Source organism: Danio rerio, chromosome 9 (genome assembly GCF_052040795.2).
Source record: "Danio rerio strain M-AB ecotype USA chromosome 9, GRCz13ab, whole genome shotgun sequence".
In the NCBI taxonomy this organism is placed as follows: Eukaryota; Metazoa; Chordata; class Actinopteri; order Cypriniformes; family Danionidae; genus Danio; species Danio rerio.
Window position 1 is genome coordinate 44,663,695 of NC_141029.1, and position 12,503 is coordinate 44,676,197.

Consider the following 12,503-nt stretch of genomic DNA (forward strand, 5'->3'; position numbering starts at 1 on the left):
TACCCCATATCGTCTGTCCATGATGCAGCATGTCAGCTGATCCCAGTCAGACTTCTTTTTACTGGCATCTCTTTTCTCAACGATGTAGTTCGTAAGATCGCTTCCACCATTGTCCTCTGGAGCATCCCAGGTAAGGTAGCAAGACTCAGCTTTGATGTCAGACACCACAATGTTTCTTGGTGGCAACGGACGATCTGGAAAAACAGCAATACTATATTTAAGACATCCCATCAATGGATCATAACGATAATCTAATACAATCACTTTAGGTAGATTTGTTCCCTCAGCAACGTAATTACAAGAAGTATGATACAAGTACAGTACAATGAAACATCTAATACTTCCCCTATCATAGAAAATTAGCAAGCTTAAGTAAATACGGATACTGAGTGAAAAGCCTTACCCAAGATATCCACTCGCATTGTGCGTTGCCCAACTCCACGGGTATTTGTAGCAGTTAGCTTGTACATGCCTGTATCTTGTCTTACAGATTCAGGAATGCCAATTTTAGTAGTAATAGTTTGCCTGTTAATCTCCTCTGATTCCAAGGTCATTGCCTCAGTGGGTTGGTCAATAACTACTCCATTCTTTGTCCATTCAAAAGTAGGCAAAGGTAGGCCAACAATTTCAGCAGGAATTTCAATAGCTGCTCCTTTCCTGACAATAATTGCATCACTCTTGAAGAATTTCATCCACTTAACAGTTGGTGAATCTAAAATAAAAGACATTATAAAAACTAATTGTATATACATACGTTTAAAAGTTATAAATGATTTGTATTATATGGAGTGATACGTACTTTCATCTTCCTGAATATTGACACTGATTGCTTTGGATGGTTCTCCATTACCAACCTCATTGACAGCTTTCACTCTGAAGTCAAACATCATGTTCTCAGTCAGATTTTCCAATGTTATCGTGAGGTCTTTGCAAAGATTGCGGTTAGCAACATCGTATTCATTGCTGTCTTGTCTCATCTTTTCAATATAGTAGCCTATGATTGGAGAACCACCATCGCTACGTGGAGCTTCCCATGTCAGAGTAATAGTATTCTTGGTCCTTTCAGTGTAGCGCAATTTCTCAGGGGCAGATGGAACTCCTAAAATGTAATAAAATAAATAATTTGAAAATATTTCGGTGCAAGATATGAATTCTATAAACACTTTGTTGTATATACCTTTGGGGTCCACTGCTAAAACAGGGCCAAGTTCAACAGGAGCACCAAGGCCAAACTTGTTCCTTGCAACCACACGGAACATGTATTCTTCTCCATCAAGAAGGCCAACAATGTCACATTTGCAAGCAGCCACTTCCAGGGGTTGTCTGTATATGTGCATTTTGGCATCCTTTCTCTCAACAACATAACCCATGATGTCACTTCCACCATTATCCAAAGGATCTGACCAGGTCAGTGAAATCATCTTCTTGCTCACATTAACTGTTTTAAGATCAACCACTGGTCCAGGAACATCTTTAGTACAAAAATAATAAGAAAACACCCCAACGATTACATTTGAGGAATAAAAAGTAAATAATTTGACTTAAACAGGAATAAAGCAGGAATAACAGGAGAAATAAAAAAAAACTTACCCATCACATCCACCTTAACAGAGACAGACTTGGTTCCGCTAGGGTTTGTACCAGTGATCTGGTATATGCCATGGTCAGTTCTTAAAGCTTTTTTGATGCTTAATGTGCTGCTTTTAATTTCTGCCTCAATAACTACATGTTCCTTGTCTGGCTCTGCACCATCCTTTGTCCACTTAACCTCTGGTACAGGTCGTCCAGTAACAACAGCAGGGAGACGCAATGTTTCTCCAGCTCTAATGATGACTCCATTCCTTACAGAGATATCAAACTCAACTCCTGGAGCCTCTGTTAAATTAATTCAGATATACAATTTTTGTGAACTTCCTTTACAACAGGTATAACATTATCTCAAGTAACATAAAAAATATTGAAAAAGAATAACATTTAATAACTATAGTCAGTTCCTCTATTAGACGTTATATTTAGATGCTTTTTTTCAACAAACCTTCAGGTTCTTTAGCCTGAACAGGTTCAGTCATGCCTGGGGCTCCATGTCCACCTTCATTTACAGCATATACACGAAGGTTATAATCAGCTCCCTCAGTTAGTCCAGTTACAGTATACTTGCGGTCTTTGCATCTAAACTCAGTGCAGCGAACCCAGTCCTTCTCTCCAACCAGACAGCGCTCGACATGATATCCAAGGATTTCTCCACCACCATTGTACAATGGAGGTTGCCAACTGATATCAATAGTTGTATTTGTGACATCAACAATTTTTGGTACAGGTGGGCCAGGGGGCACTGCAAAAAAGGTACATTTATGAATATAATTCCGATATAATTAATTTGATTCACGAGTTTTAATTAGACTTCTATAAACCCAGAATATGCTATGCATATGCTATGCTAATGTTTTGATAATACAAAAATGATAAAATCACAAATAAACATTTACATCAATTTTGACAATGAAAAAAAATCATGCTTACATATTGGATCCATTGCTGCTTGAGGGTCAGTTGGTACGCTGAATTCTCCTGGGCCAGCTAAGTTTTCAGCACAGACCCTGAAGACATAGACAAGGCCTTCCATAAGACCCTCAACCTTAACATTCAATGCACTCAGAAGATTGCTGTTCACTCTGATCCAGTATTTGCTGTTGACTTCACGTCTCTCAACCCAATAGCCCAAGATAGGGCTGCCATTGTCCTTTGGCTCATGCCAGCTAAGAGCAACTGTGCTAGATGTGACCTCTCCAATTCTTGGCACGTTGGGAGCATCAGGTGGTTCTAAAAAACAACAACATAAAAACATCAATAAACTGCAACATAGGCCAGCTACTGTTACGAATAGAGAGCTAAAATACAGTTTTACCAAATTGATTCTTCGCAACAAGTGGTTCAGAGTAGCATGGATGTCCACAGCCGAATTTATTTTCTGCGGTGACTCTGAAGATGTACTCTTTTCCTTCAATAAGCTTGGTTACAGGATAATTGTATCCCTTGTGGGTCGAGGTCACAGTTACCCATCCAATATCATCACTAGTGTTGTCTTTCTTTTCCAGTATGTAGTTGATGATCTCACTACCTCCATCATCAAGAGGTGCATCCCAAGTGCAAACAACTGAGGTGTTCCTGATCTCATCAAATCCAAAGTTGACAGGGGGGCCGGGCTTATCTGTAAGTTTTAACAAATATTGATATATAAATATAAATATATTGGTTGAATACATGGTTCAGGGGAAATTCATAGTTGTTTCACAAGTCACTTACCAAGAACATTGACATCACAAGATGCTGTTGCAAAACCATGGGCATTCTCAACTCTAATAGTGAAATTTCCATGGTCAGTTCTGATGGCATCACGCACCATCAGTGCAGTCTCACCCTTTTTGGTTTGTTCATATGACAAGCGATCTACAAGTGGTGGATGGAATTCTTCTTCAGGTTCAGGTTGAACAGTCTTCTTTTTCTTCTTCACAATTTCTGGTTTCTTTTTAGCTGGTGGCTGCCTGACATTCTCATCATTTCTGAGCCATGTCACAGTTGGGTAGGGAGATCCAGATATGTAAGCATCCAATCTAATCTCTTCTCCCTTTTTGATACTAAGGCCAGATGCAATGCGTGCAAAGAGTGTTACTTGTGGTGGATCTAAAGCAGAGACACGAAACAAAATATATAATGTTTTACTTGACATAAGCAAAACAAAACATCTGCACACTCAAAATGGAACTCTAATTTTGTGACGTACCAACAGGATCAGCAGCCATAATCAGTGGTGTACTGCGAGATGGGTCACTTGCGCCAGCAATGTTTTCTGCACGGACACGGAACTGGTATTCTTTTCCTTCTGTCAAGCCAGTGACGGTATAGGAGAACCCTGGTACCAGATTTGGAACACACCTCTCAAATCGGTCACCATCTTTTTCAATCTTCTCAATAATGTACCCTGTGATTGGGCATCCACCATCATATGGTGGTGCCATCCAAGTAACTGTGATCGAATTTGAGGTCGGATTGAGTCCTGCAACCTCAATTGGTGGGTCTGGATGTTCTGTATTACAATAATAATAATAAAATATAGCTTATTCAAAATATAAAAGAAATAGTAAGACAATGTAATCATAGAGAATGTACAAAATACAACTGCACATAATTTATTAATAATAATTAAAAAATAATACTCACGTTTTTGTTCTTCTATTATGACAGGATTGCGAAGTTCTAGAAATTCACCACTGCCAATTTTATTAACAGCCTTCACTCTGAAGTGATATTCACTATTAAGCATAAGATCTTTGACCACAAAGCTTAAAACATTTTCTCCAGACATCACAGGCAAAAATGTCTTCTTCTGAGCTTCTCTACGCTCCAGAACATAGTGCAAGATTGGGCTACCACCATCATTCTCTGGAGGCTCCCAGGAGATCTTGCAAGAGTTCTTGGTGAGCTCACTGGGAGAGATGTCTTTACATTGTCCAGGCAGGCCTGTTAATGGAAAAAATAATGAGGCGCAGAGCTCAATTTTGAACTGTTCAAATGATAAGTGTGACTTCAGCTCATATAGTTACAAGGTCTCTTACCAATCACTGTTACACTGACAGTACCAGTTACTGAACCCAGACTATTCTCAAGTGTAACCGTGTACACTCCAGCATCTTCATGTTTGCACTTGAGAAGCTCAAGGTGAACACGATTAAGTTCACATGTTAATGTCAGCCTGTCTTCAGTCTTTAATTCAGTATCACCCTTTTTCCAGACCATTGATGGTTTTGGTATTGCTCTGTATGGGATTTTAATATCCATCTTCTCACCCTCAACAACTACAATGTCCTGGGTCGCAACATCAATGGTTGGTGCACCTTTAAAATATTTTTAAAAATAATAATGAATAAATACCAGTACCAGATCAGAGACAAAACATGTATGTACATATATTAATTGTATTGTCCTTACTATCTGGGTCTTTGGCAAAGACACCATCTGAAATTTCAGAGGGATCACTGACTCCAATAGCATTGATAGCACGAACTCTCAGAACATATTTTTTCTCAGGAATTATGCCTTCCTCAGCCTTAAACCTGAGCTCTTTAACAGGGCGAGGATTAATCCTCATCCACTTCTCAGTTTCAGCTTCAGACAGCTCAACATGGTAGCCTGTGATTGGACTTCCTCCATTCTTTTCTGGAGCTTTCCATGTAATGTTGATATGCTCTCTGCTGGCATCAACAATCTTGACTTCAAGTGGAGGAGAAGGTGGACCTAAACAAAAGCCATATTAATTAATCCAAATTTTGTGGTGCATATACAAATGTATCACAACTTGAGCAATATTATTATTTGTTGCATGTCGTGTGATTAACAATCAACATACTTATGGCATCCTCAATGGTCATAATAACAGTTGGTTCACTTGGGTGGCCGACTCCAGCTTCATTCTCAGCACGGACCTGGAACTGCACCTCAGTGCCTTCATCAACATCAGTCACCCTGTACTTGGATTCAGGGCCGGATGTCTTTCCAGACTTTACCCAACGTGTGCCTACCTTCTCCTTCTTCTCAATAACATACCTATGAAAAGAACAATTCATGAGTTTTTTTGTTTAACATTAAACACCACAAACTCTTCCTTTTATTTGCATTTAATAAAACTATTTCTCTACTACTTTAAATATATCCTTACTTTGTGATGGGTCTTCCACCATCACTGTTGGGTGGCTCCCATTTCAGATCAACATGTCTCTTGGACACTTCAACAACAGTCAAAGCATATGGTGGTCCAGGGGTTGCTAGAGAAAAAGATAATAATGAATGATTGTAATAAAACATATTATATATACACATTAAGAAGCATGTAGTTTAACTTACTGAAAGTATCCTTGGCCAAAACACTGTCCTCTAATTCACAGAACTCACTTATACCAACTGCATTCTCAGCAGCAACACGGAACACGTAAAGAGAGCCTTCACTTAGTGGAGTGACAGTATACTTGGTATCTTTCACAGTGGTGTCCACAGCCTGCCAGGTTCTGCGTCTAACGTCTCTTTTCTCAACAACATAGTTGGTGATTGGAGAGCCACCATCACTATCTGGTTCAGTCCACTTGAGGTCACAGTTGATTTTAGTTATGTTAACCACCTCAAGCCAGCGTGGAGGATTTGGAACATCTATTGGAATGAAAATAGCAAAAATAATAGAATTGTGTGCAGTTTAAATATATAAAAAAAGAGTTGTAAGTTGTATCAAAAATTTAAATTAAGATCGAATGTAATTACACTATATAAATCTAAGTATGTACTTTGACCACAGGCACTGAGTATACTGTCTAACTACTATTCTGGTCAATTTAGAACAAAGAAAAAACATATATATGCTTTAAAATATATGATGCACATAATTTTTTTATAAGCAGATGTATTTTAATTTATTTGAACAATAAATTAAATGTAGTCTGAATAAGATAAATATGCACCTAGATAAAAATGTCTAGATGTGCTCTTAATTAAATTATCTTTACATATAATTAGTTAACTATGACAATTCAATTTGGACATCACTTTTTAAAATGTTCTTTCAACACTCACAAAGTCTCTCTTTGCAGACAACCGGGTCACTTGGGTCACTAGGTTCACTCTCTCCAGCAACATTGATGGCCTTCACTCTAAAAGAATACTCCTGTTTCTCCATCAGACCCTTCAATGAATGCTCTGTTGTTGGCACATCCTCAGCTACACGGACCCATTCCTCAGTTCCAGTCTTTTGAAGCTCAATTATGTAGGACTCGATCTTGGCGCCACCATCGTGCTCAGGCCTAGTCCACTGCAGGTCTGCTGAAGTCTTCGCAATGTCCTTGACAAATGGTTTTCCAGGGGCCCAGGGTGGATCTAAACAACATTTCAGATTCATTGAGATAATGAAATGTAATTATAAAACAATAACAATAAATAATAAAGCCATAACATACCAATTGGATCCTTGATCAAAACTGGATCAGTCTCAACACTGGGCTTTCCTTGTCCTGCAAGATTCTCAGCTAAAACACGGAACTTGTACTTCTTCTTTGTAGGCAAACCTTTCACCCTGAAAAGGAAACATTATTTTAAGACTTTCTACTCTTTTTAATATTCCTTCATCATTTAATTGCATATACAATTTAATACAATTACTTTACCTGAATGTTGTGTCCTTAATTGGCAGTTTATTACTCTTGATCCACTTGTCAGTTTCAGGATCAAACCTCTCAACCCAGTAACCAGTGATGGGGCTTCCACCATCTTCATCGGGCTCATACCAAGTCAAAGTTACAGCATCTCTTGTGATATCAGAAGGCTGAACCCTGGTTGGTGCCCCAGGAGTATCTAAGCCAAGAAAAAAGATTAGTTATTAGTTTTGTTCCTAAAGGTATATAAATTGATTAATAATAATTTACTGAAGTGTACTCTTACCAAATGAATACTTTGCAACAATAGGCACATGCTCCGCTGGAGTACCAATGCCATACTGGTTTTCAGCTGAAACTCTGAAGACATATTCTTTCAAAGGCACCAGTTTGGTTGCTTTAAAAGCAGTTTGTTTGATAGTAGCAGACAGTTTCTGCCATTCCTCCTTATCTGTGGGCCTCATTTCTACAATGTAATTAGCAACTGGGGAGCCACCATCATCTCTGGGGGCATTCCAGGCCAGACAGCAGGATTCGTTGGTAATTTCAGAAATATCAAAAGCAGCTGGAGGACCAGGTTTGTCTGTAAGATAAGATATGAATTAAACTAACTGTAGAGGATTTGTTAGATTATGTTGAAATGACAGGTAATGTTAGGCAACGCCATACCAAGAATGTTGACGTCAACAGTTGCAGTAGCACGGCCACTAGTGTTGACTGCCTCAATAATGTAGGTGGCTGTGTCAGATCTGGTTGTATTTGCAATGGAAAGTGTGGAATGACCAGGTTTTGTGTCAATAGTAATTCTTTCTTCTGGTTTCAAAACAAGGTCTGCTTTTGTCCATTTCACTCTTGGCTCTGGTTTGCCAAGCACATCAGCAGGTAGGTCAATCTTAGTGCCAGCCCTGGCAGTTAAACCAGCCAGAAGTTTTGCATCTAACTGGATCTCTGGTGGCTCTGTAATATAACAAAAAAAATAAATACATCAGATAGTGTGAATGTACAGTATACTGTTATTGACTAATGTATTGATGGGTCACCAACCTTTAGGATCTACTGCAAGGATCTCATCTGTAGCCTTGCATGGTCGGCTGGCTCCCAGTCTATTTACTGCTCTCACACGGTAGGCATACCACTGACCTTCAATAAGACCAGTCACCTGGAACCTGAGATACATGTGTTTCAGATTATAATTAATAAATACAATTGCAGGTTTAGTTATCGTGTGTTCCACTATAAAAATGCACATGCAGAATCCACACTCACTTAAGCTCAGGTATGGGATCTCCACAGGCCTCCCATTTGTCAGTTCCACGCTGGCATTTATCAACAATGTAACCCTTTACAGCTGCACCACCATCATATCTGGGAGGTTCCCAGAGCAGGAAGATGCTCTTTGCTGATTTGTCCCTCCATTTTAGGAGCTCAGGAGGGTCAGGCACAGCTGTATTTCAAAAAATGTATTTAAAAACCATCATACTAATGGAATGACACCGTCAAGTAAGAATTATTAAAAGTGACATATACTGCACTGATTCAATAAGTTAAATTGTTCTCTGATGTATGCATAGAAGGTATGTGGCTTAGGTAAGTTTAAAATTTCTCCAGAAATGAATTATATGCTCTTTTCTCGCTTCAAAAAATGCCCCTAAAATCAGAAGGTCTTTATTGACCGTATTTGGATCAGTCATAAATATTAATGAGCTCAGCTCTGATACTGTTCTCAGTGCTTGCTCGCTCTCTCTCACACAGCATGAGATATTGTCTGAAATATTCATGGGCAAAATAATATCATTCTTCATTTGTCCAAAAACATTTTCAAAAAATTGAGTAGATGCCCTGTTAATTTTTTTTTTTTAATTTAGGTGGTGGAGAGGTGTATTTTAGCATGGAGTGAGGCATCTAATTTAAACCCCCAGACAGAATAACCTAAAATGAAATATCGGCTAAATTATAATTAAACTCAACCAAAGAGACAGGGAGAGATGTATTATGTTGTATTTAGAAGCTATAATGTAAATGTAAACACAGCCAAAAATAAATATCAACCTCTACATAAACAAATAATTTTTAATTAAATGTATTGCCTTCTTTCCCTTCTGAAAAATGACAGTAAGACCTGAGTGACAAGACACGTGCATTAAACACAATACTCAGCAGTCTATATGTGTTTGTTGGTGTGCATACTAATGATCCTATGTGCAATATATCAGTCTGTGTTTTGGCTGGTGATCTCCTGATGACACTGCTGCTCATCATGTCTGGATGTGACTTAAAGTACATTCTAATTAGCAGGACGTACCCTGTTACTCTACTGGGTTCTGATAGGCGTTTTGTCTACCAGGGTTTTGCACTTGTGGAATTTACATTAAACAAACAGTGTATATATGTATATATATATATATATATTGTGAGTAAAAATTTTGAAATCTTACTTGCAGGGGAGGACACATTCACAGGTTCATCAATGTATGCTGGCTCTCCTGGTCCACATTTATTGCAAGCAATAACACTGAACAGGTATTCCTTGCCCTCAATGACATCTGTGACAGTGTACTCAAGGTCCTGTACACCAGATATCACCTAAAGAACAGATGTTGTTAGAGCCTAGATGTTTTAATAAGTATACAAATACTGAGAAAAAAGGTTCTAAAGAACAGCTTACCTTGACCCATGTCTTGCGGGAGACCTCTCTTTTCTCAACATTGTACCCACTTACAGGGCTGCCTCCATCATGTTCTGGTGCTTCCCACATTAGATGCACATGATGTCTTGTCACCTCTGCGACTTTGAAGTCTTTGGGTGCACTTGGGCATGCTGAAAGTTGCAAAAATGGGATTGTACATTAATTATTGTGCAAAGACAATAATGAAATAGTAAAGATAGTTGGTATTGCATACCAATAACATTGACTTCAATCTCTCCAGATACAGATGTCACATCGTTTTCCAATTGTAGGGTGTATGTTCCTTTGTCTGGACGAACACTCGGAGCAACAACCAGTTCAGTGTATGTAGGCTTTGTGACCATGGAAACACGATCACCAGCAGTGAGCTCTTTGTCACCAAATGTCCACTTGGGTTTGGGTACGGGATATCCCGTAATAGGAACTTTGATGATAAGGGCATTGGGCACAATGACTTCCAAACCATTTTTGAATCCACTGAGATCAATGGTTGGACCAACTAAGGATGGAATAGAAAATACACAACACATTAATGCGTACACATGTTATTTTCAAACTTTGAGTCATTTTAAATTAGCTTACCATGAGGATCATCAGCCAGAAGTGGCCCAATTGCATCAGCTGGTTCAGACACACCAGCAGCATTTTCTGCACATACTCTGTAGTGATACTTCTGACCAAACTTCAGTCCAGAAACCTTAACACAGGTAAACAAACAACCCATTAGAAAACAGTCTATTCACAAACTAATACAATTACAAATTTAACACAAAATTTAACAAAAGGACTTACCCTATAATACAGGTCAGGGCAAAGTCTAGCATTACATCTTAGCCACTTGTCAGTGCCATCTTCACATTTCTCAATGATGTAACCTGTAATCATACTGCCCCCATTGCTGATGGGAGTTTCCCATGACAGCTGAACTGAGTCTCTGGTTTGATTTGTGTAATTGAAGTTCAGAGGTGGACTTGGTCTCTCTGTAATTGAAAATAAGAGTTTAAAATTTGCTGCTTTTTTGCCCAGGACATAAAATACATACACAACACTAAAAAAACACTAACATTAAAAAAACATAAACTCTACTAACCAATTGGATCCATAATCTTGACTGGATCTGTGGCAGCACTTGGCTGGCCAATTCCAGCTTTGTTCTCAGCTCTAACCCTGAAGATGTACTCCTTGTTTTCAACAACATCACTGAGTGTAGCTGTGAGATCCTCAGCTTTAACAACCATTGCAGGCTCCCATTTCACAGAGGTTCTGTCTCTGAGCTCAATTATGTAAGATGTGACCTCAGATCCTCCATCAAAAAGTGGTGGTTCCCAAGACACTGTGGCACCAAACCTATTGACAACTCCAACCATAAACTTCTGAGGTGCATCTGGCACATCTGTTTGAAGCAGAAAAATTTACAAAACATTTATGACAATGTGATCGGAAGTATGTAATATATGGAAACTGACTCAATTATAACAATTTATATAAATCATGTATTTTTGGAACACACTCAAGCTAAACTTTTTGAATGTGCAATGTTCCAGACACCAACACAGACACACACAGAAATAAAAAAAACAAAAAACTGCTGTCTGGCCATCTGAGTTTTGGGTTCAGAGATAAAGGTTATAATATTTTTTTGTAGTTTTTCTTTTCTGTTTTCATTTTACTTTTCTTTTTAGCGTTTTAATAATGTAGTTGCTAATTTCTATTTTATTTGTAGTTATTTTAGCTTTGGGTTTTATCATATCAATATAAAAGCATTGAGCTTTTTAATTCAAAGTGTTTATTTTATTTCGAGTAATAAAATGTACTTTAATTTAATAATTTAAGCTCAAGTTAACTTAATCCCTGATTGGCACATTGTTCATTGTTTGAATTTGGACCCAAAAATTAGATCTGCATCATATAGTATTTGATAAGTTTGATAAGATTATCTCACCAAATTTGTTCTTGGCTTGAACTGCCTCATCTGTTGTAACGGTCTCTCCATTTCCAACTCTATTGCGAGCACAGACACGGAAGAAATACATGTTGTCCCTGTGCAATCCACCAACACAGTACTCTGGAATGTCTGCACGGTCTGTGGCCATTGTCCAGGTCTTGCGCTTGACATCTCGTCTTTCAACTACATAAGCCAAGATCTTACTTCCACCATCACTTTCCGGTTCTTCCCAAGCGAGGCTGACCTCACCATCCGCAGTATCAACAACATGAAGGTTCTTCACAGGTCCCGGAACATCTACAAAACACATTTTTATTAGATATGCAGAAGACTTAAAACTGTCTATAAATCTGAAAGTATGATTTTCTACTCACCAATCACATCCAAATTAATAAAAGCCTCTCCAGTTCCATGCTTGTTCTTGATGACTATCTTGTAACGACCCTGGTCTGACTTCTTAGGTTCCTTTAGCCTATACTCTGTCCGTTCATTGGATGTATCAATGTTTTGCCCTGGTAGGCTTATGTCATCAAAAAACCATTCAGCCTCAGCACGAGGATAAGCATCATAGGGAACAGCCATGACAAAAGGTTTCCCGGCATCTGTTACAAGATTTTGATCTGTAGTCTTGATCTTTGGAATAGCTGTAATGAGAAGTATAAAACATTAGGATAGATATTTC

At 38.5% G+C, this 12,503-nt stretch overlaps 1 protein-coding gene across 50 annotated transcripts in view; it reads right to left on the reverse strand.

Annotated features, from left to right (window-relative positions):
- Window positions 1–12,503, reverse strand: part of ttn.1 (titin, tandem duplicate 1) — a 140,935-nt gene that overhangs the window by 65,578 nt on the left and 62,854 nt on the right. For all 50 annotated transcript variants that reach the window (XM_087268374.1, XM_087268372.1, XM_087268366.1 and 47 more), the window contains 31 exons: window positions 12,196–12,465; window positions 11,819–12,118; window positions 10,967–11,269; window positions 10,669–10,856; window positions 10,459–10,573; window positions 10,091–10,375; window positions 9,856–10,007; window positions 9,626–9,773; window positions 8,457–8,634; window positions 8,235–8,356; window positions 7,860–8,147; window positions 7,477–7,773; window positions 7,203–7,389; window positions 6,996–7,111; window positions 6,616–6,915; window positions 5,899–6,198; window positions 5,714–5,819; window positions 5,405–5,601; window positions 4,987–5,292; window positions 4,614–4,892; window positions 4,219–4,518; window positions 3,782–4,084; window positions 3,304–3,681; window positions 2,906–3,208; window positions 2,521–2,820; window positions 2,036–2,332; window positions 1,591–1,875; window positions 1,178–1,471; window positions 800–1,099; window positions 404–712; window positions 4–194 (listed from right to left, as the gene is read on the reverse strand). Coding sequence is in view for 14 of the 50 variants with exons in the window: in XM_087268372.1 (XP_087124498.1) it covers window positions 4–194; window positions 404–712; window positions 800–1,099; window positions 1,178–1,471; window positions 1,591–1,875; window positions 2,036–2,332; window positions 2,521–2,820; window positions 2,906–3,208; window positions 3,304–3,681; window positions 3,782–4,084; window positions 4,219–4,518; window positions 4,614–4,892; window positions 4,987–5,292; window positions 5,405–5,601; window positions 5,714–5,819; window positions 5,899–6,198; window positions 6,616–6,915; window positions 6,996–7,111; window positions 7,203–7,389; window positions 7,477–7,773; window positions 7,860–8,147; window positions 8,235–8,356; window positions 8,457–8,634; window positions 9,626–9,773; window positions 9,856–10,007; window positions 10,091–10,375; window positions 10,459–10,573; window positions 10,669–10,856; window positions 10,967–11,269; window positions 11,819–12,118; window positions 12,196–12,465 (7,697 nt within the window). In the remaining 36 variants the exon portion in view is untranslated. The remainder of the gene's footprint in view (window positions 1–3; window positions 195–403; window positions 713–799; window positions 1,100–1,177; window positions 1,472–1,590; window positions 1,876–2,035; window positions 2,333–2,520; window positions 2,821–2,905; window positions 3,209–3,303; window positions 3,682–3,781; window positions 4,085–4,218; window positions 4,519–4,613; window positions 4,893–4,986; window positions 5,293–5,404; window positions 5,602–5,713; window positions 5,820–5,898; window positions 6,199–6,615; window positions 6,916–6,995; window positions 7,112–7,202; window positions 7,390–7,476; window positions 7,774–7,859; window positions 8,148–8,234; window positions 8,357–8,456; window positions 8,635–9,625; window positions 9,774–9,855; window positions 10,008–10,090; window positions 10,376–10,458; window positions 10,574–10,668; window positions 10,857–10,966; window positions 11,270–11,818; window positions 12,119–12,195; window positions 12,466–12,503) is intronic.